Raw genomic sequence first — 26,270 nt, 5'->3', positions numbered from 1 at the left:
CAAAACATGCGGCCAGGGTCACTCTACCTTCACGTTGGAGAAAATTCAAAATGGCGGAAAAGCTCATGAGGCGGAGAATGATGTCATAGGGTGCGCTGGAATCGTCTAGCTCCAAGGATTCCAAAAGCACCAGACTTATGAAAATCGGACATACGGATCAAAAGTTATGTGCATGAACTCATGTAAGACTGTGATCAGTTGATGGCGCTACCGTCAGACGTACCAACATGAAACTTGATGAAATCAATTAGTGAAACTTGATGAAAGCTCTTAGTGCTGCGAGATCAACATATCTCTCCTCCCTAATAGAAGATAACAAAATAATCCTAGATTCCTATTTAATACCATAGCAAAATTAACCAGGAATAAGTCCACTATAGACACATGCATACCTGCAGTATGTAGTAGCAACGACTTCATTAATTTTTTTAATGACAAAAATTAGAATATCCGACAAAAAATTCAAACTACTAATTTAAGGTCAGACAATATAAGTGACCCTGTAGTTAACAATATAACTGTATCAGATCATCAATTAGAATGTTTTACTCCCCTAAAAGAAACTGAATTACTTTCATTAATCTTGGCATCAAAAGCTAGCCTAGTAAACTAGACCCACCCGCCTAGGGGCCAAAAATATTTTTTGCCTGCGAGTGGGTCTAGCCTTGCACCATATCAACAAAACACCCCGGGCATCAAATCGTGCCCGCCAATCACAACGCAAGGTTTTTGTTTGGATTCTTTGGGCAGGCTTTTGCAGGAGTGACGACAAACCTGCTCGACGCTGGAGAAAGCACAACAGGAAAGATGGCTACGGCTAGTGAACAGCGCACGTTTGACTCCGCTTTGGAATCAGTTTTAGAAGAATTAGACTTGGAGTTTTTGTTGAAACATGAGCAAGAAGAGGCTCTCCGCTCATTCCTTTTCAAGAAGGACGTTTTCGCTGTTTTGCCGACCGGCTATGGCAAAAGTCTGATCTACCAGCTGGCTCCGCTCGTAGCCAAAAGGATGGGGCTAGTTTGTGCAGTACGAAGAATTAATAAACAGCTTTGAAACATTACTTTTTGATTGTTTCTTATTTTCCCGTTATTTTAAATTTAAGGGAAATTATTTCACCAAACACCACTAAATAAAAATAAAAACTCTCAAAAACAGTTTAAGCAAACCCTTGAAAAACACTTGAAAAAAATAAGAGTGTATGTTAAGTATGTGGTACAGACTCCAAACTTGTGGTCATTATCTCCAAACTTCTTAATATCTAGAACCTGTTTTATTGGTGCCATTTTCTATTCAGTAATTTAAGCTCATATTTAGTCATGTTATTATTTGAATATATTTGGTATTTGCATATTTAGAATGTTTATGATTACTCTATAACTGCATTAGTAATTTATAATTCACATTTAGTAGTATCTGCATTCAGTTTAATGCTTAGAATTTTCTGAGATATATAGCCAATAGGAACTTCAGTAAAGACGGGGCGAACACACTGTTTTCTACCATCGTTCAAACTTCAACACGAGTAGACTCGTTCATTCCGTCTGACTGAGTGGTTATTTGCATGAATCTTGAAAAGAAAATGTTTAGAAGCTAAAAAGAGACATTTAGCCACTACATGTTTATTAATTAATACGCATTTTGAAAAATTATTTATTTCAAGGCCTCCCCCACTGCTTTCTGTCGCTCTGACTACGTCACAGTCACTGTTGCGCTGATTGGTCAGAGCTTGATCCCTGTCAGCTGTCCAATTATCGGCCAATATCAAACCTCCCCTTTATCTCCAAGATCCTTGAAAAAGCTGTGGCACAGCAGCTATGCTCATATTTACATAGGAATAACATCCATGAAATGTATCAGTCAGGATTCAGACCTCATCATAGCACAGAGACAGCTTTGGTTAAAGTAGTAAATGACCTAGTGTTGGCGTCTGATCAGGGCTGTGTCTCGCTGCTTATGTTGCTTGACCTTAGTGCAGCATTTGATACCATTGATCATTCCATTCTTCTGGATAGACTAGAAAATGTTGTGGGAGTTAAGGGAACGGCCCTCTCCTGGCTCAGCTCTTATTTAACTGATCGCTATCAGTATGTTGATATAAATGGTGATATTTCTAGACGTACTGAGGTAAAGTTTGGTGTTCCACAAGGTTCTGTCTTGGGTTCACTGCTTTTTTCTTTATATAGACCCCTTCGCAGTAAACGTCATTCATACGTAAGCGGAAATTGCGCGCGCAGCCTGGACCCAAAAAAGACTCAGAAATGCCTAGTTGTTGTGTTTTCGGGTGTCAGAATCGTAGCAGTGATGGGGTTAAAATGTTCAGAATTCCAGCAGGATCTCACCCATTCCAAAAAAATCGCCGACGTCTATGACTACAAGCCATCAAACGTGTAGACTGGGATTGAAAGCACTATCAAAAATGCGCGGGTTTGCAGCGCCCACTTCATCACAGGTAAGATCAGGCTATTTATTAAATCTTTCTTTTTTATTCTTTCTAGTCTTCGTTTACTGATGTAGCAAAATACTTTGGTAACGTTTGTCTGATTAGCTGGGTCATAGTTACACAATGTAATGAATATTGTTAGCATGTTAACTTAGCTTTGTATGCAATTTTGTTTGTAGGAGAGGTCTCACTTGACTCAAGCAGTCCAGATTTTGTGCCATCATTATTTGTGTATGCTGAAAATCACAATTTTAAAGCAAGAATGGAAAGGTAAAATTGTGTGCCCTCACTCTAAATGCCAACTTACATTGACTGCTCTAACCTAGCTCCCGCCCCGTTCAGTTTCATTTCTGCTCTCTGCCTCTCGCTTTTTACGCAGCTCTGATTTCTCTTAGCTGCACTCTTTACACTATGATTCCTTTCATGCCATTACCTCCTGCAAATTGCTGTTTAGTGTTGGTATTTGCTGTTGTAGCTAAAGCCACATTGCCATCACATCACTGGCATAATTTGATTAAAACAAAATGAATATGAATGTCCCATTGTTAATCAAGTTGTACATGCCCGCACATAACATAATCATATGCGTCTAAAGACTTGTAGGCACGAAGTTTTTCGTGGGTGTACACTGAAGTCTTGTCAATAAGGTACGAGTATATATCTGGCCATTGTATACCAGGGAACTTACTAACATCGTCCGTCCACTCTTTAATTAAATGCGGATCCGGTAGGCGATGTCCACTTGTTAGAGTTAACTTATTTATGTAGCATTCTCGATCTTGTAACGACAATTGTTTGGCATAATTTGACATCTCATAATGCCGGTCTATGGGCAGCGCCATTGTTTCTGGGTCCAGGCTGCGCGCGCATCCTGGCAACGGTCGGTTTGTTTACAAACATGCAAAGGGGTCTATATGTTACCTCTGGGTGATATTAGTCGTAAACATTGTATTAGTTTCCACTGTTGTGCTGATGACACAGTTGTATGTTTCTGCAAAACCTGATGAGAGACACCAGCTTAATAGAATTGAGGAATGTGTAAAGGACATTAGACACTGGATGCTTATTAACTTCCTTCTGCTTAACTCTGACAAGACTGAAGTACTTGTACTAGGACCACATGCAGCTAGAAGTAAGTTTTCTGATTACACAGTAACTCTGGATGGCCTTTCTGTTTCTTCACGTGCAGCAGTAAAAGACCTTGGAGTGATTATTAACCCCAGTCTTTCATTCAAAACTCACATTGATAACGTTACCCGGATAGCTTTCTTTCATCTCAGAAATATTGCTAAGATAAGAAATTTAATGTTACTGCATGACGCGGAAAAACTAGTTCATGCTTTCGTTACCTCCAGGTTGGATTATTGTAATGCCTTACTGTCTGGATGTTCCAATAAGTGCATAAACAAGCTCCAGTTAGTTCAAAATGCAGCAGCAAGAGTCCTTACTAGAACTAGAAAATATGACCACATCACCCCTGTCTTATCCACACTGCATTGGCTCCCAATCAAATTTCGTATTGATTATAAAGTACTACTATTGACCTTTAAAGCACTGAATGGTCTCGCACCACAGTACCTGAGTGAACTTCTGGTCCTTTATGACCCGCCATGCCTACTTAGATCAAAAGGTGCAGGCTATCTGCTGGTACCTCATATAGTGAAGGCTACATCAGGGGGCAGAGCCTTTTCTTACAAAGCCCCACAGTTATGGAACAGCCTTCCAAGTAGTGTTCGGGAATCAGACACAGTCTCAGCGTTTAAGTCTAGGCTGAAAACATATCTGTTTAGTCAAACCTTTTGTTAATGGTGTTTATGAGGTAAACATGTAGATCTGGAGGGTCCTCAGACATGGAGTGTTTTGGTAAACTGGGATGTATGGATGCTGTCAGTCCCCACTCGCTTGCTCACTCGAGTTTGTTGACGGTGTAGTGGCTGGCTGCTTTATGTCCCGGGGCTCCCTCATGCCTGTGCTACCTTCTGGCTCTCCCCTTTTAGTTATGCTGTCATAGTTAGTTGCCGGAGTCCCTGCTTGTACTCAGTGCAATATGTATACTGTTCCTACTTATTCAGGCGACATTGGGCATACCTAACAACCTCTTTTTTGTCTCTCTCTTCTCCCCCCCCAAATCTGTCCCTCTGAGTTACATGTCGGTCCTGGGATGCTGACCTCTTCTGCTCCTCGGACCTGCCTGATCCATCCTGGTGCCCTGTGTCTGGTTGGAGTCTCATCGCATCGCTCCTGTGGAGGGTGGCCCCATGTGGATAGTTGAGGGTCGTGCCTGGAGGACGCTCTGGACACTTGCAGTGGTGCTTTTGTGGCTGGGGACTGCAGTTGACTTGCTGACTTTAGGACTGCAGTTGACTTGCTGACTTTAGGACTGCAGTTGACTTGGTGACTTTGGGACTACGGTTGTCGTGAACGGTTTTGCGCTCGGGTTTCCGTTGGTGGGGGGTTTATAGCATCAACGAAGCTGACTTTGCTAGGACTGTTAATGTTATAGTCATGTTGTCTGTTGTTGCTCGGATGGAGATGGGTTCCCTTTTGCGTCTGGTTCCTTTAGAGGTTTCTTCCTCATGTCGTCTGGGGGAGTTTTTCCTTGCCACTGTTGCCACAGGCTTGCTCATTGGAGATAGATTAGGGATAAAATTAGCTCATATTTTAAGTCGTTCAAATTCTGTAAAGCTGCTTTGCAACAATGTTTTTGTTAAAAGCGCTATACAAATAAACTTGACTTGACTTGGCATGGTGGTGGTAGTATCATGGTTTGGCCCTGTTTTGCTGCATCTGGGCCAGGACAGCTTGCCATCATTGATGGAACAATTAATTCTGAATTATACCAGTGAATTCTAAAGGAAAATGTCAGGACATCTGTCCATGAACTGAATCTCAAGAGAAGGTGAGTCATGCAGCAAGACAACGACCCTAAGCCCACAAGTCGTTCTACCAAAGAATGGTTAAAGAAGAATAAAGTTAATGTTTTGGAATGGCCAAGTCAAAGTCCTGACCTTAATCTAATCGAAATGTTGTGGAAGGACCTGAAGCAAGCAGTTCATGTGAGGAAACCCACCAACATCCCAGAGTTGAAGCTGTTCTGTACGGAGGAATGGGCTAAAATTCCTCCAAGCCGGTGTGCAGGACTGATCAACAGTTACCGGAAACGTTTAGTTGCGGTTATTGCTGCACAAGGGGGTCACACCAGATACTGAAAGCAAAGGTTCACATACTTTTGCCACTCACAGATATGTAATATTGGATCATTTTCCTCAATAAATAAATGATCAAGTATAATATTTTTTTGGAGGGTTAAGACAGAGTGCTAACCTCCTAGCGGTATCCTCCGGGCAACAGCTACAGCAATGACCTTGGGTTGCGATACTACCGGGGGCATGGGGAAACCATCAGGCCTGTCCTGTAAGGTTCTCCCTGCTCCTGGCAGGTTCTACCATGGTGGGATGGATCCCAGGGGAGCTGCTGCTGGCTAATAGCACCTGTATCGCCTCAGTCCTCGATGGGCGGTCTACAAAACCAGGCGGGGTTGTGTGCAGGGCTAGCAACCTGCCACTTAAAAAAATTCTTGCGACGAAACCTCGACAAATGAGAAATTCTGATCGGACTGATCTTAACGGAGCATTGACCCAGGAACGACTAGATATACGGAAGAAGCCTAATGGTAACACTTTGAGGATAGCAACATGGAATGTGCTGTCCATGGGAAGGGAAGGGTCAGCACAGTTTGTCTCAAATGAACTTGCATGCCTGAACGTCTCCATGGCGGGCCTCGCCGAGGTCCGCTGGACTGGTGCAGGAACCCATACAGCAAATGGATACACCTTTTTTTGGTCCGGAAGGGAGGACAACATACACCGCCAAGGAGTGGCACTCGTCCTCGCACCCCCAGCTCAGCGTGCTCTGATCTTCTGGAAACCTGTTGACAATAGGCTGCTCCTAGCCCACCTACGAAATAAATATGGAAGGATCACAGTCATCATAGCTTATGCTCCAACGGACGCAGCCTCTGACGCTGAAAAGGACGATTTCTACATTAAGCTGTCAGACCTCACAGCCGGGATTTCCAGGCACGACATCATTTGGCTTCTAGGGGAATTAAATGCCACACCTGGCACAGACAGACAGGGGTTTGAGGGGTCACTTGGGCCCCATGGTACAGGCACCTGCAACGACAACAGCAGGAGACTCCAGGAGTTCTGCTCTAGCTACAGCCTTCGCTCTCCTGCATCTGGAACTCTGAGACCATCCCTACCGACTGGCGTCATGGAATCATTCTTCCCTTTTGGAAGAAGGGCCCCAAGAGCAACTGCAGCAACTACAAGGGTATAACCTTGCTGAGCATCCCAGGGAAAGTGTTTGCCCACATCATCCTAATCAGACTGCGACCGCTTCTTCTCCAGAAGCAATGACAGGAACAGAGTGGATTTACCCCAGGCCACTCCACAGTCGATAGGATCCTGACACTTAGGCTCCTAGCAGAGATGAGATGGGAGTACAGGAAGCCTCTCTACGCTGCCTATGTGGATTTAAAGCAAGCATTTGACTCCATGGACAGGAAAGCTCTGTGGAAGATTCTCAAGTTCCTGGGAGTCCCTGCAAAGCTGCTGGACTTGCTGTCCCTCCTCTACTCCAACACAGTCTCCTGCATAAGAGTGAATAGGATGCTGTCGGACACCTTCCTCATAAACAGCGGCGTCCAGCAGGGATGCGTTTTGGCACCAACCATCTTCAACACCACCACTGACCATGTGATAGGAAGCACTGTGGCTCAGAATGCCTGTGGAGCTAGCTTTGGCAACGTGACCATCTCTGATCTGGACTATGCGGACGATGTGGCCATCCTTGCCGAATTAGTTCAGACCCTCCACCTCGCCCTCAAGGTCATGGAGAAGGCAACCAAACCACTGGGACGGATGATCAGCTGGAACAAAACAAAGATCCAAAGCCTAAGCAAATTCAAACCGTCCCCAGCTACATCAGTAATCAGCACCCAGGAGGTGGAAGTGGTGGAGAAGTTCAGCTACCTTGGCAGCATCCTGACCTCCAACTGCAAAAGCACAGCAGACATCAGGACCCACATTGGCCGGGCTACTGCAGCCATGGCAGCCCTCTCCACCATCTGGACCAACAGTCATCTCTATCTCCACACTAAGATCAGACTGTACAACAGCCTGGTACTGTCGATCCTGTTGTACGGCGCAGAAGCCTGGACCCTGACAGCCATTCAAGAATGGCTCCTGGACGCCTTTGACAGCAAGTGTCTGCGTAGGATACTGAGGCTCCAGTGGTGCAACTTCACCTCGAATGCCACAGTAAGCCAGCTGACCAACCAGCCACCAGTCTCCAGACTAATCCGATCAGCCTGCCTCCGTCTCTTCGGCCACATAGCCAGAACAACACCACCTCTCGAGCTGGCCAACCTGATCAGGGAACCCGCCCCACCCCACTGGTCCGGCCCCAGAGGGAGACCCCGGACCAGGTGGCTTGACCAGCTTAAGGCAGACCTGAGAGAGGCCGGACTCAACCTCCGCACAGCCTGGCTCGCTGCCGAGAACAGAACGAACTGGAGAGTCATCTGCCGAGGCGCCACACTCTCACAAGCCAGCGTGGATGAGTGAGTGAGTATAATATTTTTGTCTCATTTGTTTAACTGGGTTCTCTTTATCTACTTTTAGGACTTGTGTGAAAATCTGATGAAGTTTTAGGTCATATTTATGCAGAAATATAGAAAATTCTAAAGGGTTCACAAACTTTCAAGCACCACTGTATAAGACATTATTATTTTAATAACCTTTAATAACGTTGTTATTACTATCACTTTACTAGCATGGTATCATGACAAATTGTGTGACTCTGAGTAATGTTTGAAAGTTAATCATATTCCTGAATTCCATCCATCCCAGGGGAAACTGGAACCAATCTCAGCTGATTTTGGGTGAGAGGTGGGGTACATCCTGGCCAGGTTACCAATCTATCACAGGGCTAACACAGAGACAAACAACCATTCACACTCACATGCACACCTATCACCAATTTAGAGTAGACAGTTGAGATAATCTGTGTGTCTTTGGACTGTGGGAGGAAACCAGGAGGAAACCCACACAGGCATGGTGAGAACATGCAAACTCCACACAGAAAGGCTCCAGTTGGCCACAAGATTTGAACCTAGAACCTTCTTGCTGTGAGGTGACAGTACTAACCACTATTACCACCATGCCATCCTTATTCCTGAATTGTTAGTAGATATTATATCTTCATCTTGTCTATTGGGGTGGCATGGTGGTGTAGTGGTTAGCTCTGTCACCTCACAGCAAGAAGATCCTGGGTTCAAGCCCAGCGGCCGGTGAGGGCCTTTCTGTGTGGAGTTTGCATGTTCTCCCCGTGTCTGCATGGGTTTCCTCCGGGTGCTTTGGTTTCCCCCACAGTCCAAAGACATGCAGGTTAGGTTATTTGGTGGCTCTAAATTGACCGTAGGTGTGAATGGTTGTTTGTCTTTGTGTCAGCCCTGCGATAACCTGGCGACTTGTCCAGGGTGTACCCTGCCTTTCGTCCGTGGTCAGCTGGGATAGGCGCCAGCTTGCCTGCGACCCTGTAGAACAGGATAAGTGGCTACAGATAATGGATGGATGGATGTTGTCTATTAAACTATACTATGAATGAATAGTTAAATGTATTAATTTCATTTAATTAGACTTCATAACATAATTGTAATGTGTTTAACGTTATTTTATTTGTAACAAATGCTGTAGGTCTTCTCTGCCAAATATATTAGTAACTTTAAGATATAGACAGTAATACTACTACTACTACTACTACTACTACTACTAATAATAATAATAATAATAATAATAATAATAATAATGTGTCATATGTCAGTTTTTATGTCAACTAAAGATAACAGATGTCAGGAGTCCATTGAAAACTATCAAATACATACTTTACAAAAGTAAAAGTAGAACAAAGGGTGATTTTTTTTTTAATTACAGTTATTGCTGTCTCCAGTATTGACGTTTACATTTATGGTTATATTATATTATAATTCTACACTAACAGTACATTCAGTTTTACAGTAAATGTAAAGTAAATAGCTTGGTGTCACAAATAATTTACTCAGAATGCATAATTTCACTTACACTATGAGAAAGAACATATATTCATGATAGATAAACAATTTTACATTTTCAGACTATTAACTTCAAAGTAAATATTATTAATTTTCAGGTGGGTGGTACAGTGCTGCAGTGGTTAGCTCTGTCACTTTACATCAAGAAGGTTCTGAGTTTGAACGTGCTGGTCCACCAGGGTCTTTCTGTGCAGAGTTTGCATGTTCCTATTGTGCCTGCATGAGTTTCCTTTGGGTCCTCTGGTCCACAGTCCAAAAACATGCGGACTAGGTCACCTGGCTACTCTAAATTGCCTATAGGTGCGAATGTGATGGTGAATGGTGGTCTGTCTCTCTGTCCAGGGTGTACCCTGCCTTTCGCCCAGTGTCAGTTGGGGTTGGCTCCAGCTCAGCCATGACCCGTAATGGATAAGGGGTATAGAGAATGAATGAATGAATGAATGAATGAATGAATGATTTTTCAGGTCAGGGTCATGGTAGAACTGGAAGCTATCCTCAGAACACTGGGCATGAGGCTGGAATGCATCCTGAATGGGAGACCAGTCCATTCACACATACATTAGAGTTGCCAGTGCACCAACAGGTGTATTTTTGGAATGGGCAAGAAACATACATGGATACAGGGATAGCACGTACAGAAACTCCACATAGCTCAGGATCCAACCAGAGACGCTGGAGTTGTGAGGTTAGAACACTCCACACTGTTCCACTGTGCTGCCCTATCGTTAAAATGCAATTTCAAAAACATTTCAAATGCACATGATCAGAAAGTTGATGTTCATTAAACCATAACCCATGCATAGTAAATATGTTCTTTTTAAGCTGCTTCCACCATTTTAAAATTCTTATTTTCCATGTATTTACACACAGTATTGGGATGTCATCCACAGTAAATACAGTACAAGCTTGATAGCTATATGTAATGTGTACATATGATGGTCAAAAATATAGTACAAGCCACAAGCAGCATGGCTTGTCCAAAATGCAAAATAGTATTCTGTTGAAAAGAGCTGCTTCCACATGCAACAGTGTCACACTTTGGTTCTGGGGAAATTTGCTGAGGCTGAAGTTGAAGGTCAGGACTGTAGCAAAGTGCCGGGGCAGGATCTGGGACCTGCAAAAGAGGAAGCCCTGACTCCCTTTGCTCCTTCAAAGCATTGCCAAGGAACTGGAGAGAACGCCTGGGGAAAGTGGATGGAGAAAACAGATTGTGGTCTGGAACAAAGAAGTGGGGAAGTGAGCCATCATTTACAGCACACTCAAAGTGCCACAGAAGTTTCATAAAGCAGTCTGAGAGCTGTCCAGGAGTCCACAATGAGTCTTCAAACCTCTCACAGAGGTTGTAAAAGAAAGCAGTTTTCCCATGGTAGGAGCATAGAGGATCAAGCTCTTTGGGGTAGGTATGCTTCAGTCCCTCAAACAGGCACTTGAGGAGCCGCAAACACAGTTTCCTAATAAATGACAGGGGCGTTAACAAGATCTCAAAAAAATTAACGACAAGTAAGGACTGTACAAAATAATTCTTATTTCATGCTTATTCTTACCGGCAGCATTCAGTTTGTTTACGCTCACAGCATGTCTTCTTGTTGCCATGGAACCTGATCAAATATTTTTCAATATGAGAGAAGGATATTCTCCAGCTCTCTGCAAATTAAGACAAACATTTTATCAGAAATCAAACAGCCTCTAAGGTTAGCAGTTTCCATAGTGTACTGGATATATACTGCCACACAAAAGTTTTTGAATATGTGAAAAGGATTTTTTGTTTGTTTGTTTTTTGTTTTATGTATATTTGATTACACTTTACCCACTATTGAAGAAGAAGCCTTTATTTGTCATATATACATTACAGCACAGTGAAATTCTTCACATAGCCCAGCTTGTTATGAAGCTGGGGTCAGAGCACAGGGTCAGCCATGATACAGCACCCCTGGAGCAGAGGGGGTTAAGGGCCTTGCCCAAGGGCCCAGTAGTGGCAGCTTGGCAGTGCTGGGGCTTGAACCCCCAACCTTCTGATCAGTAACTCCCCACTATTGGTAATTAAATCAGGAGAAAATTAAACAAGTGTTCCATAAAATACCTAAATGTTTGTATTTAAGCACTAATGCCCACCCTCAGATTCTTATGTGACTCTAAATGAATGCTTTATTAAAGTGTAATAAACAAGCAGTCACTGTACCACTGTAAGTTACTGTATGTAGAGATTTATCTTATAGTTGATCCTAGACATTACTAGCATTATTACTCTGTTAGCATCAACTGTAGGAGAAATATATTTTGTGGTACAACTGCCCAAGAGTGATCCAGATAGGTCTTTTCAAGCTAGAAATGCATTCTAACTCAAATCATTTCTCAGTTCACTTTTTCCTAGTTCTTACCGATTTTACTAATTTTTGAGTATTTAACTTGAATTATTTCTTAAAGTTTAAAGTGTAATATTTAGTTGAATAAAAATATCGATACAGAGCATTCAAAAACTGGCTGTATAGTTCATGTCTCATATTTAGGACCTTTTTCAATATCACTGAGGTTTCGTGCTTTGGGTCTCTTTGGAACAAAGAAAACAGGCTGCCCAAGAATTTTGCGTCGATTGTTCTTCCCAAGCCAGTTGTCCACATCCACACCAGCCCGTGCACCTGCTGGCCAGCCTTGTGGCACCTCGAGGGCAGGAACAATGTCCACAGACAGTACTTCTGTCCCCTTGTTTTCCTCCAGGAATTCCAGGGTCACAGCTGGAGAATTTACCTTTCTCCTGCGCACCACCCAATGCCCTTCACCAGCAGGCACTGAAGCATAAATCAAAAAGCTGGAGTTTAAGAATTTACATTGACATTTCTGAAATTACACAGGAAATTTAATTACCAAATAAATGAATTTCATGAGCAATCAAGAACTTTAAAATTGTCATCAAATATGTTATATATGTTTACATGTAGTACAAATGTATATATCAGTATAAATGTATAGTAAATGTATACATCTTAAAGGTGGCATATTGGACAGTCAGCATATAAAAGTACTGCTGTTAACTGTGTGGTACTTGGGTGGCCCTAAACCTAAAGTTTTTTCCAAATTTCTTTTCTTTTTTTAGTTATTCATTTTCTGTGAATCACTGCATTATGAAACCTCTTGTACAGACCATCAAATAAAACCAACAAATATGCTTTTGGCATCATAACCTGTATGTGACAATGCTGAAGGATTATTAACTATTAGTGAGGGTGTCTTAAACAGTTGTTATTGTTCTTTGTGCTGGGAATTTCATTTCTAGAACAGATAAAGTAGTAAGGAAAGAAAAGCAATGACAATATTTTACCTTTATGTTTTTTGATGAATTTACGAACTAAATGGTGCATTTCATTCATTATTTTGGAGGCTGAGATAGTGAGTCCATCTTCTAAGAGGAATGACCGTATTTCACCACGTAAAGCTCGTGAGAGGGAAATGGTATAGAAAAGTCCATTATATTTCTCAAGACTTTCCCACACAATTCGGGGTGTTTTAAGTTTCAGCATGATGTCAAACTCATTGGGTTTATTAATCTAAAACAAACCAAGAAAAAATTCATTCTTGTATGAATTCATTTTTGTACCTGTGGATTATACTTAAATGTAATTAAATATAAGATGCCTTGTTGATTAATCCAGGTTTTTAGGGCTTAGTTTCCAAAGACTATGCTTAATACATAAAAGACATCCCCCAACAGGGCACTTACAAAATACTCAGAACGAATAACATAATGCTTATGGAAAACTATCCTCCTAAACTGACCTAAAATATCATATTAAACCTTCAGACTGAACAACCAGAGTTAGTCCACGTGTCTGAGCTTTGTTACAAAATGTTTTAATCTCTTTTCTAGCCTAAAAATCAGCAGGGGTCCAACAGGTGTAATTAAACTGAATGTTTCTCCTTCTCTTTTCCCTTACACTTCAAACAGAACATTATATTGAACATGGTAAGCAGTAAACAGAAAAATGTTTACCTTCACATATTCATAGTAGCTTCCACTATTGAGAACAGAAACATGCTTAAAAAAAGGTTGCTCATCATTTTCCTTCAGGAACTTCACTAAATCCTTTATCAGATTATTGACCAGTTTCACAGCATTCTGTCGGTCAACCAGGCGCAGGCGTAAGTCTCGGCCTCGCTGCCTGATCCAGCGGTCCAGTTCATTAGAGATAGGCAAATCCTTCCCAACAGCAACTTCTCCTCGAGGGTCACCTTAAAAGGAGCAAGAATTAATTCAAGGGATTTTTCTTTATTAATATTTACATTGTCAGTAAAAACAAACAAAAACTAGATAGAACTTGACACCAACGGCGTCGATGGGGATGCCTCCGCCCGGTAGACTACACGCCTTATTGAGTTGTGATTTGGGGATGGACATTTGACCTCACAGTAATCTTGACCTGGTGAAATTACTTGTATTAGCCTTGGAGATACTGTGTTCACAAGGTTTTCGGACAGACATTTGACCTCACAGTGACCTTAGACCTTTTGATCTCAAAATCCAATCAGTTTGTCTTTGTCCCCAAATGCACAAATGGTGAAAGTTTGGTGAAATTCCTTTGATTTGCCTTGGAGAGCTTGTGTTCACAAGGTTCTCGGACAAACATTTGACCTCACAGTGACCTTGACCTTAGACCTTTTGACCTCAAAATCTAATCAGTTTATCTTTGTCCCCAAATGCACAAATGGTGAAAGTTTGGTGAAATTCCTTTCATCTGCCTTGGAGATATCGCGTTCACAAGGTTTCGGGACGGACAGACGCACGCACGCACGGACAACCCGAAAACATAATGCCTCCTGCACCTTACGGTGGCAGAGGCATAAAAAGCCAAATTTTCATTGCAGTTTTATTAGCCAATTAAATAAGGAACTTGTTTCAACAAACACCTACATCTCTATATTTAAGGACTTGTGCATTATTCACTCTCAGATCTTAATGAGACTCTAAATGAGTGCGTTATTAAAAGCAGGTGCGCACAGTTTGGTAAAACAATTACCGTAAAACTGTAAGTAAGCATGTATTTGTCTTACAGTTGATATGAGACACTATTGGTATCAATTGTAAGGTAAATATACAGTGGTGCTTGAAAGTTTGTGAACCCTTTAGAATTTTCTATATTTCTGCATAAATATGACCTAAAACATCATCAGATTTTCACACAAGTCCTAAAAGTAGATAAAGAGAACCCAGTTAAACAAATGAGACAAAAATATTATACTTGGTCATTTATTTATTGAGGAAAATGATCCAATATTACATATCTGTGAGTGGCAAAAGTATGTGAACCTTTGCTTTCAGTATCTGGTGTGACCCCCTTGTGCAGCAATAACTGCAACTAAATGCTTCCTTGATCAGTCCTGCACACCAGCTTGGAGAAATTTTAGCCCGTTCCTCCATACAGAACAACTTCAACTCTGGGATGTTGGTGGGTTTCCTCAGATGAACTGCTCGCTTCAGGTCCTTCCACAACATTTCGATTGGATTAAAGCCAGGACTTTGACTTGGCCATTCCAAAACATTAACTTTATTCTTCTTTAACCATTCTTTGGTAGAACGATTTGTGTGCCTAGGGCCGTTGTCTTGCTGCATGACCCACCTCCTTTTGAGATTCAGTTCACAGACAGATGTCCTGACATTTTCCTTTAGAGTTCACTGCTATAATTCAGAATTCATTGATGCATCAATGATGGCAAGCCATCCTGGCCCAGATGCAGCAAAACAGGCCCAAACCATGATACTACCACCACCATGTTTCACAGATGGGATAAGGTTCTTATGCTGGAATGCAGTGTTTTCCTTTCTCCAAACATAACGCTTCTCATTTAAACCATAAAGTTCTATTTTGGTCTCATCTGTCCACAAAACATTCTTCCAATAGCCTTTTGGCTTGTCCACATGGTCTTTAGCAAACTGCAGACGAGCAGCAATGTTCTTTTTGGAGAGCAGTGGCTTTCTCCTTGCAACCCTGCCATGCACACCATTGTTGTTCAGTGTTCTCCTGATGGTGGACTCATGAACATTAACATTAGCCAATGTGAAAGAGGCCTTCAGTTGCTTAGAAGTTACCCTGCGGTCCTTTGTGACCTCATCGACTATTACATGCCTTGCTCTTGGAGTGATCTTCGTTGGTCGACCACTCGTGGGGAGGGTAACAATGGTCTTGAATTTCCTCCATTTGTACATAATCTGTCTGACTGTGGATTGGTGGAGTCCAAACTCTTTAGAGATGGTTTTGTAACCTTTTCCAGCCTGATGAGCATCAACAACGCTTTTTCTGAGGTCCTCAGAAATCTCCTTTGTTCGTGCCATGATACACTTCCACAAACGTGTTATGAAGATCAGACTTTGATAGATCCCTGTTCTTTAAATAAAACAGGGTGCCCACTCACACCTGATTGTCATCCCATTGACTGAAAACACCTGACTCTAATTAGATCATTTTCCTCAATAAATAAATGACCAAGTATAATATTTTTGTCTCATTTGTTTAACTGGGTTCTCTTTATCTACTTTTAGGACTTGTGAAAATCTGATGTTGTTTTTGGTCATATTTATGCAGAAATATAGAAAATTCTAAAGGGTTCACAAACTTTCAAGCACCACTGTATCATATGGCATGCACTACATATGTCTAGATTGATACAAATCAATCTTTTCCTGTTAGAGATATATAATTTAAGAGTTATAGCCATTCCCTGACTTATGAAAGTCAACACACTTCTCCATTTGGTTTGTGTGTTCATCTTTCCCATGTTGATGGACTAAGAGAATTTGGCCTCTGTGCCACTGAATATTTGTACCCCATTTAATCAGCAAGTCATGGATTACAATGTGAAAGTTCCTACACACTCCAATCAACTCAAACATACAATTTAAATGGGAAAATGCTTCAGTTACATTGTGTTCACTATGATTTCCAGGGATGCCAATAATAGTGGCACATGTGGTTTTGTTGAAAATAATTATTTCTTGATGATGGATTTGTTTTTCTCTGAATAAATTTATTTCAATTAAAGGTTGGATTTTTCTCATTTTTTTCAGTGTGAGATGAAGTGACTTCACCAAAAGGGGTATTTTTAAAAAAACCTTTTTTTAAACTAATTTTTACAAGGGGTGCTAATAATCATGAAGGGAACTGTATAACTGTATCTTACTTACATTTTCTAGAGTATTGAAGTTGAATCATTTCTTGACGTTTAACCAAATGTTAATACAGGGTGTTCGAAAAATTCTACCTGGCAGTGCACTGATGATTTTTTTTCTTAATTAGAGAAATAACTACTTAGGTAGGCAACAAATTATAAAAGACCATTTCATAAAGAATGTTAAATAAGTATGAAGAAAATAATGGCATTGGACAGATATTAAAACCCCGGGGGAAAAAAAACTATCGTGATTCCAAATTTACATTTTTATATCACCATTCTAATTTACTTTGTCTACATGAAGCAGATACAGCAGGCTGTGGCAAAAAATTGTTCATCATTAATCACTCTTTTACGCATAAAGAGTAAAGGTTGGTGTTATAAATACTGTCATCACATAACAACCTATACAACTTACAACTCAATTTGATTCTTTTTTTTTATCAAGGTCTTTTTTATTTTTCAAATATAACAAACAAAGAAAATACAATTCACACATGAGACAATCAAATCTAGTTCCTGTCCATACAAACAAACCTCCCAATGCCCCCCACCCACATGTACTGGACCCCAAGCAAATTTCAATACATCCAGACACCGACACATACACAAACTAGGTAAATAAAAAAGACCATAACAGAGAGAGTAAAAAAAAAAAAAACAGGTACAAATATACATTTGGGTTACATAGATATGTTAATAGCTGCCGTGCCTTCAACAAAGGAAATCAATGGCTGCCAAATGACATAGAATTTCCTGGTGGTCCCTCTTACAGTATATCTAATTTTTTTCTAAATGAACATGACTCATGACCTCCCTAATCCACTGGCCATATGTTGGGGGGAAAGCATCTTTCCATTTAAACAGGATAAGTCTCCTGGCCAACAAAGAGCAGAAGGCTATCATGCCTAGGTGGTTCCCAGAAAAAGAGGCACCCACTGGGGCCACACCAAATAGTGAAATCAGAGGAGATGGGTGCACAGTTTTCCCACATATTCCAGAGAATGCCTCAAAGATAGAATGCCAAAAACTGTATAGCATAGGGCACGACCAAAACATGTGCAGTAATGTGGCAGGAGCCTGTCTGCATCGATCACATGTAGGGTCGATATCCGTCTTAATCCTAGACAATCTCTCTTTGGTCCAATCAAGATGGTGGACTATCTTGAATTGAACCACAGTGTGTCTGAGGCATAGAGAGGAAGAATAAATTCGCTGAATAATTTTTGCCATATTTCCTCTGAAATCATTTCATCCAGGTCAGATTCCCACTTTATCCTAAGGCTATCCAGATTGTTCATATTATGTGTATTGAGTAATGTATAAATTCTGCCTATTATTTTTTTCATGTCAACTTTACATTTTAAAATTGTTTCAAGCAGAGATTCAGGAGGGCTCAGTGGGAAACAGTTGGAGTTGGAAGCCACAAAACCTCTAAGCTGCAAATACCTGTAGAAGTGAGATTTGTGAAGACCATATTTCTGTTGTAACTGTAAAAAAGAGGCAAACTTATTTTCAATGTAGAGGTCAGATAGTGTACCTATTCCACTTCCCGTCCAGACATTAAAAACTTCATCATTGACGGAACAAACATATGATTCTTTATCAATGATGTAACAAGTGAAAGATCAGTAAGATTAAAGGTCCTTCTAAACTGGTTCCAGGTTTTAATTGAATGGATAACAACTGGATTAGTAGTGAAGGCTGAGATAGGCTGTTCCAAAAGTAATTTGGAACATAATAGAGCTCCTGGGGAGGAAGATCTGATGGATGCCTTCTCCAACCCTGTCCATTCAGTACTATTAACATCCAAGCCATCATCTCTCAACCAATACAGCAACACACTAAAAAATAATGGGGCCAGTACTGGTTCTTCAGGGCGATGCCATAGAAGAACCTTTTTCAGGGCTTCAAAGAACTGTTCATGCAACAGTTCTTTAAAGAACCATTTAAACCATTTGTTTAAGCAGTGAAGACAGATTTGTGTAAACATAGCCTATGTGCATTGACCAGCAAATGGTAAGAGAATGCCAGGCTCTGAAGAACCATTTCCAATGTGAAGAACCTTTCGCATAATGTAATGGTTCATCACAGTTTTGACTCTCCATGGAACCATCCAGAGATTTGAAGAACCACTGAAGCACCTTTATTTTTTAGAGTGAAAGCTCTTATATTGGCAGCCCAGTGGTAATACATAAAATTTGGAAGTGCCATACCACCCATCGTGCGAGGCCTCTGTAATATATTCTTATTAATCCTGGGCTGCTTTTTATGCCAAATAAATGATGAAATCTGACTGTTTAAATTGGCGAAAAAAGATTTTGTTAGAAAAATCGGGAGACATTGAAATAAATATAAAAACTTAGGGAGAACGTTCATCTTAATCGTATTAATCCTCCCCCAGGGGTGTAGTGGGCGTGGTACGCGGGGGTACGCCGTCCACCCACTTCTCCCGAGGTGAGATTAAAAAAAAAAAACTGTCATTCAATGGCCTGAGTTTATACGCTCTACAGTAAGTGACACGTGCCTTTGTGCTCATCATCAATGCCCCCCCCAATCGAACGTTACGTAAAACGTAGCGACGCAAAGTGCATTCTAAACGCAGCCGAGATATTAGAATTATGTAAACGGTTGACTCCGCCATCTGTCGGTTTAATGCTTCATGATCTTTGAAGTTCTAATGCGATTTTTGCTCAGTATAGGCCTATGATTTTGAATAGCCTAATAATAACAGTAGGGTCTCTCTCTCTCTGTGTGTGTGAGATTTCCGGGCGTTCATGGTAGCAGCACCGAGAGGGCAACAGAACTGATATAATCGCCTGCCTGGTCATCCTTACGCGGATAATTTCACCACATACTGTATTATATATATGATTTGAAATTCATAATCTTTGTGGCCTTCCTGTTTAGTGTTTTGTTGTACATCCAAAAATGTGAAATGACAAATTTAAAGAAATACTCGAGTCTTTAAGAAAGAGTGCATGGTAGGGCTTAACCCAATGGCTGCATGTCATGTATTTTGTATACGCAGGTGCCTCAGTCGCACCAGACTAAATGCTTGATTTATTCGATTGGTGCCTTTTATAATAAATTTCAGCCCGTTGCTGGTTTGTATGCGATGTGAGTGAGTGACGTGACTTTTTTTGAACTTCTGGACACATGCTGTAGCTGTTGCCACGGCAGTAAGTAGGCTAGTAAAAATATCGACTTCCGAATGCAGCTCGGCTCAAATGAACATGAATCGAACATGAACAAAGGTGTTTGTGTATCATAATTTCCAATATTTTGGCTTCACGCCTGATAGTCTATGTTAAACCTATGCAAGGTTTATGTTGAGTTCCAGCAGCAGAGTGGTGCTGTCAACGACGATGCATTCGGAAGGAGAAGGCGAATTTGTTCCTCTTTAGCCATTTCGGCATATTTATTGGAGACAAAATAAACCGCGGCTTTTCGCCATAACAGTTGGGCTGTACTGACAAACATGAATGAAAATTGCACACATAAAAATGTCTGGAAAAAAAGTGTCTTCTTGTGCCCTCTTGTGTTGTTAAAAGAACGTAACATTTATACAAATCATTCATACCAAACATAGGCGACCAAACAAATGCTATCGCTTCTGACATGATATCAAATCGATGACGTCACGAATTGCGTACCCCCACTTTAAAAATCTCCACTACACCACTGTCCTCCCCCCTAAGGAGAGAAGGAGAGGGTCCCAACGCTCCAGGTCTTGTTTAAGATTACTTAAGAGGGGATGATAATTAGCCTTATAGAGATCTTTGTGATTATGTGTGACCCAAAACTCAACTTGATTCTAAGTGAACAAAGTATTTGACATACAAACTTGTATGTTCACTATATACAAGTTCACCTAGCTTCACTCTTCACTTCATCATGCATAGACACTCTTAACCATGTAGCTCCTTTAAGAGTGAAGCGGGCCAAGGCCATCACTGTTTCCTCTTGGCTAAATGACTCGTGGAAAAAAGACCACCTTCAGATCTCTTATGACATCTTCCTAGACCAACTTAAGCTCTACCAAATACTGACTATTATGCTGAATTAATCAACAAACAAGCCAACAGACCAAGAGTTCTGTTTAAAACTATAAATTCTATTCTAAACCCAATTGCTGTTTCCACCACCTCCTCCCCAGAAATCTGTGAAGATTTTCTAAACTTCTTTATTAATAAGATCAATACAATCATAGCTAACATTATACCTCCTAACTCTGCCCTTCTTGAGTCTCACACCTCGGCATGCCTTCTTCATCAGTTCTCACCTGTGTCTCCCTCCCAGCTGTCCGAGGTGGTCTCTCACCTGAAGCCTTCCTATTGTTCCTCTGATGCTATTCCATCTCGTCTTTTCAAAGACATTTTTTCCCTCATTTGCCCTATTATTCTTGCCATAGTGAATAGCTCCTTACTTACTGGCATTGTCCCCTCTGGCTTTAAGCGTGCTATTGTCCAACCTCTGTTAAAAAAGCCCAACCTGGATCCCTCCAATCTAAAAAATTACAGGCCAATCTCCAAACTACCTTTTATCTCCAAGGTATTAGAAAAAGTTTCAACAACTCTCATCCTACTTGAACAGTTTTAACATTTTAGAAAAATTTCAGTCAGGTTTCAGAGCCTTGCATAGTACAGAATCTGCACTGTTAAAGGTCCACAATGACATTCTTCTCTGTGTTGACTCTGGTTCCTGTGCAATTCTCCTACTTCTAAATCTCAGTGCAGCTTTTGATACAATCAATCATAACATCTTGCTGAAGCGTTTGAAAGATGAGGTTGGTTTGCGAGACCAAGCTCTAGACTGGTTCACCTCTTATCTCAAAGATAGAACTTTCTCTGTTGAGCTGGGTAACCACTCGTCTTCCACTGCCCCCATTACCTGTGGTGTCCCTCAGGGTTCTATTTTAGGCCTGTTATTATTCTCTTTGTACATGCTACCTCTAGGCTCCATACTCAATGAGTACAACATTCAATATCACTGCTATGCAGATGACACACAGCTGTATCTTCCTGTTACTCCTAGCAGCTCCTGTGCCTTGGATAAGCTATTTAGCTGCCTAGACAAAATAAAGTCCTGGATGTCTAGCAATTTCCTCCAGCTTAATGACAGCAAGACCAAAGTAATCTTGTTTGGCTCCCCAAGTGCAATCTCAAATCTGAGTAATGCTCTTGGTCCCCTATCTGCTAATTTACACAGTGTGGTCAGAAACCTTGGTATCATGTTGGATAGCTCTTTGAATTTTAATAAACAAATCAATGATGTGGTCAAAGGCAGTTTTTATCAGCTGCGTTCAATAGCCAAACTTAAGCCCCTCCTATCTCATAATAATCTGGAAACTCTTATTCATGCTTTTATCTCCTCCCGACTTGACTATTGTAATTCACTTTATGCTGGTATTAGTCAGTCCAACATTTCCAGACTACAACTAGTTCAAAATGCAGCTGCTAGATTCTTAACAGGCACAAAGAGGAAAAACCACATCACTCCAGTTTTAGCCCAACTGCATTGGCTTCCTGTAAAGTACAGAATTTATTTTAAAATCCTACTGTTTGTTTTTAAAGCACTTAATGGTCTAGCTCCATCTTACATTACTGAGCTCTTACATCCACATTCCGCTTTTACGTGTCTTGGGTCATCCTCACAGAATCTACTTGCTATCCCTCGCACCCGCCTTAAGACCAGAGGGGACCGAGCTTTTTCTGTAGCTGCTCCCAGACTCTGGAATTTTCTCCCCCCTCATATCAAGTCATGTCCCACCATTTCTAGTTTTAAATCTTCTCTTAAGACCCATTTCTTCTCCCTTGCTTTTAACTCAGTTTGAGACCCCTTTTATTTTCTTTTAATTATTGTGGTTTTTTTTTGTTTTTTTACAACTTTGCACTGCTTTTATTATTATTTGTTCTTGTACTATTATCATTGTTGTTATTATATATTCTCTTATGTATTTATTCCAGCTGTAATTCTGTGGTGCCTCAGCTCTGAGCTATAAGCTTAGCTAGGCTATGTTTTTAAGTTTATTACTAGCTACGTATGCCTGTAAAGCACTTTGGGTCAACTCCTGTTGTTTTTTAAATGTGCTATATAAATAAATTGACTTGACTTGACTATAGAATGTGCAATTTCCTTATTTGTTAATTTAAATTTTTTTTTTTCACATTCTCACCTTTAGGGAAGGGCAGCTTCTTCTGAGCGCCATTTCCTGGAGGCAGATTCTTGTTTTCAGGTACTACAGGTGATTTGACAATTTCCTTGTTGTCATCTTTTGCATTCTTCAGAGGTATGCCACGCACCATCTTGAATGTTCAGTTAAAGCTATAAATTGGATGATAGTGTTAGGAAATGAAACCATTGGTTACACTGAGAAGCAGCCTTTATTTTTGTCACATGTACAATTGTGAAATTCCTCTCTGCATTTAACCCATCTGAAGCAACAAACACACACACATCCACACGCAAGTGAGCACACACACATAGCCAGAGCAGTGGACAGCTATGCTGCAGTGTCCAGGGAGCAGTTCAGAGTTAGGTGCCTTGCTCAAGGGCAATTCAGCCATGAATTGAGGGAAAGTGCTGTTAATTCACTCAACTCCACTTACATTTTTCCTGCTAGTCCAGGGAATCAAACTGGTGACCCTTTGGGCCCAAGGCTGCTTTTCTAACCTTTAGGCCATGGCTGTCCCCAAATGAGTCCTCAGCCTTGACAAATTCTATCTGGCATTTTGGTCTTAATTGGTTAACAATTTCCACTTCATCACTGTGGCATAATTTATTCTTCTGTGGTGTTATTTTGTTACTTTGCAGGGTGTAATATTTAAAAAGAATGACATTATGTCTCCAAACTCACAGATAAACCTGTTTTTATGAAATCCAGTCATCATCCAAAATAAAAATAGGATGAACACAACATAGGCAGCCTAAATGAATTAATATCCACATTTTATTTGCACTCTGAGAGAAAAGAACAGACTTAAAGTTTTAGTATAGTGAGCTGGAGTAGTAACTTTTAGCTATAGATGTTCTACATATGCTCACAGTAAGTGTACACAACAAGTAAACACAGGTCACCTCTACTCTGGTTTACAGTGTAAAATCATTCTTGTACATTAGAAAGTCTTCATGGCCAATAGTATGTGGACACCTGACCATCACAACTACTGCATATGGGATTGTTGGACAGCTCATTCCAAAATCATATGGAGTTGGCTGCTCTTTGCTATAACAGCCTTCACTCTTCTGGGAACACTTTCTACTAGATTATGGCGTATTTCTGTGGGAATTTGTGCCCATTCAATCAAAGGAGCATTTGTGAGGTCAGGTACTGATGTTAGACAAGAAGGCTTGGCTCGGACTTATCATTCCAATTTATCCTAAAAGTGTTCATTGTTGAAGGTTGAGGTCAGGATTCTGTGTGGGAGTTCCTTCACACCAGATTCATCAAACAGTGTTTTAATGGTCTGCTTGCTTTTCGAACAGGAACACAGTCTTGCTGGAACAGGAAACTGCCTTCCTCGAGCTTCTGCCACAAAGTTCTAAGCATATAAATGTCTAAAATGTCCTTTACCTTTCAGTGGAACTAAGAGACCTAGCCCAAACCCTGAAAAACTGCCCCAGACTTTTATCCCTCCTCCACCAAAGTCCAGGTAGTGTTTCCTGGCATCTGCCAAACCCAGATTCAGACTGCCAGATAGTAAAACATGATTCATGACTCGAGAGAACATATTTCTACTGCTACAGAGTCCAGTGGTAGTGTGCTTTACACCACACCAGTCAATACTTAGCATTGTGCTTATTGTGCTTGTGTGCAGCTGCTCGGCCATGGAAACCCATTTCATGAAGCTCCCGTAGTACAGTTCTGCCAGAGGCAGTTTGGAACTCTGTAGTGAGTCATACAACAGCAGATATATGATATTTAAGCACTATGTGATTAAGGCACTTGATGACCCCCCTCTCTGTAGGTTTGTGTGGTCTACTGCTTTGTGACCGAGTTGTTCTTGCTCCTACTAGATGTTTCTTTTCACAACAATAATAGCACTTAGAGGTGACCAGCACAGCTAATAGGGCACAAATTTGAGGAATTGAATTGTGGCAAAAGTGGCACTTTGAAAGTCACTGAGCTCTTCAGTACAACCCATTTTATTGCCTTATTGTTTAATGTTTGTTTGTGGAGATTGCATGGCTATGTTAATGATTTTATAAACCTGTTAGCAATCCACATGACTAAAACACCTGACCGCTATCATTATCAGGCGTATCCGCATACGGTACAGTTGGCCATTTAGATGATACATATAGAAATGCATCTTGAGCTTAGACAACACATTTAGAAAAATAAAACACTGAAAAGCCTACATGATCACAATGTGGTCTTAGAGTCAAAATGTCTTTATCTGTTGAATTTATAACGATTTATTAGTTATATAAAGAAATTAAGAGATGGCTTGATCACTACTTGATCTTACAGAATAAGAGAGTTCAAATTTTATTCAAGTAGTGTTCAAAAATTACTTTCTTGGAATTCTGATACTGTAAATTTGAAACAACCTTAAAGTGTAAGCTTTGTGAGCTGTAAGTGTAAATTTTGCTAATACAAAATTTTGCTGTCCTATATTGCAAACTCTCTTCACTCAGACAGAACCTTATATGAGGTTATACTCATAGAGATCATAGAGTGTCAAATTACAGTAAATAATGTGAATATAGACTTACATGAAATCCTCGTCTGAATCAAAATACTTGCTGGTCTACAACTTGAGCTTTTCTCCACAAACACAGCAGGTTTGCCTTCACTGTACTGGGAATGAACGTTTCCAAGCAGGTATACCAGAGGCAAGAGCTGCTAAATAGGAGGAGCATTGCACAATCAATACAGTTTCTTTCAGTTTCCTTTCACTTTAAATGCAACTTACTCCAAGAATCTTGATGATGCAAATCCTTGAGACAGGAAGCTGGAAATAATGAATCATACACTTCATACCTTTGATGTCAAACACACTTTCTGGAAATACAGTACTTATTTTCTGTACACAGCTGTCAGACTAAACTGGCTTCTTTAATGTTATTTAATGGGAGCATCAGTTACTGTAATTTAAACCAGTGATTTATCCTCTGTGTACAGGATGTTAAATTCCTAATGAATGTTTACTGGCAAGCCCAACCCTAAACAATTATTCAAACAGGCATACTGGAAATGATTCAGTGAAACTCTTCATGGAGTGTAATTACCAAGCCATATTTTACTTTTTTTTTTTTTTAAATAAGAGCATATTATATTATGCCGTATTGTTCTAGTTTTCCTTTCCTCTTATTTGCCCTTCATTAAAAAAACCATATAAACTTACAGTCTTAGTTAATTGCATTAATGTAAATTATTTTAAATGGTGTTGTGCATAATTAGACACAAGTAGCAACTTTTTATTTTCCTTACAATTACTTATGCAAAACCAGCTAAATTTAAAGATTAAATTTTAAAGATTTTTAAAATATGTAATGTACTTCAAAACATAATTAAGTAAAAAACAATGG

At 40.5% G+C, this 26,270-nt stretch overlaps 1 protein-coding gene across 1 annotated transcript; it reads right to left on the bottom strand.

The window, feature by feature from the left end:
• Nucleotides 1-9,453: 9,453 nt before the first annotated feature.
• LOC132900689 (cyclic GMP-AMP synthase) lies at nucleotides 9,454-26,243 on the bottom strand. Its single transcript, XM_060942945.1, has 7 exons — nucleotides 25,455-26,243; nucleotides 22,912-23,060; nucleotides 13,561-13,799; nucleotides 12,892-13,117; nucleotides 12,086-12,361; nucleotides 11,120-11,219; nucleotides 9,454-11,026 (listed from the first exon to the last, which is right to left on the bottom strand). Exons 2-7 carry the CDS (start codon nucleotides 23,039-23,041, stop codon nucleotides 10,489-10,491), a joined length of 1,509 nt encoding a protein of 502 aa, XP_060798928.1. The 5' UTR covers nucleotides 23,042-23,060; nucleotides 25,455-26,243; the 3' UTR covers nucleotides 9,454-10,488.
• Nucleotides 26,244-26,270: the final 27 nt, after the last annotated feature.

Source organism: Neoarius graeffei, chromosome 16, assembly GCF_027579695.1.
Source record: "Neoarius graeffei isolate fNeoGra1 chromosome 16, fNeoGra1.pri, whole genome shotgun sequence".
Taxonomy (NCBI): Eukaryota; Metazoa; Chordata; class Actinopteri; order Siluriformes; family Ariidae; genus Neoarius; species Neoarius graeffei.
This window is presented reverse-complemented; position numbering and strand designations above follow the sequence as displayed.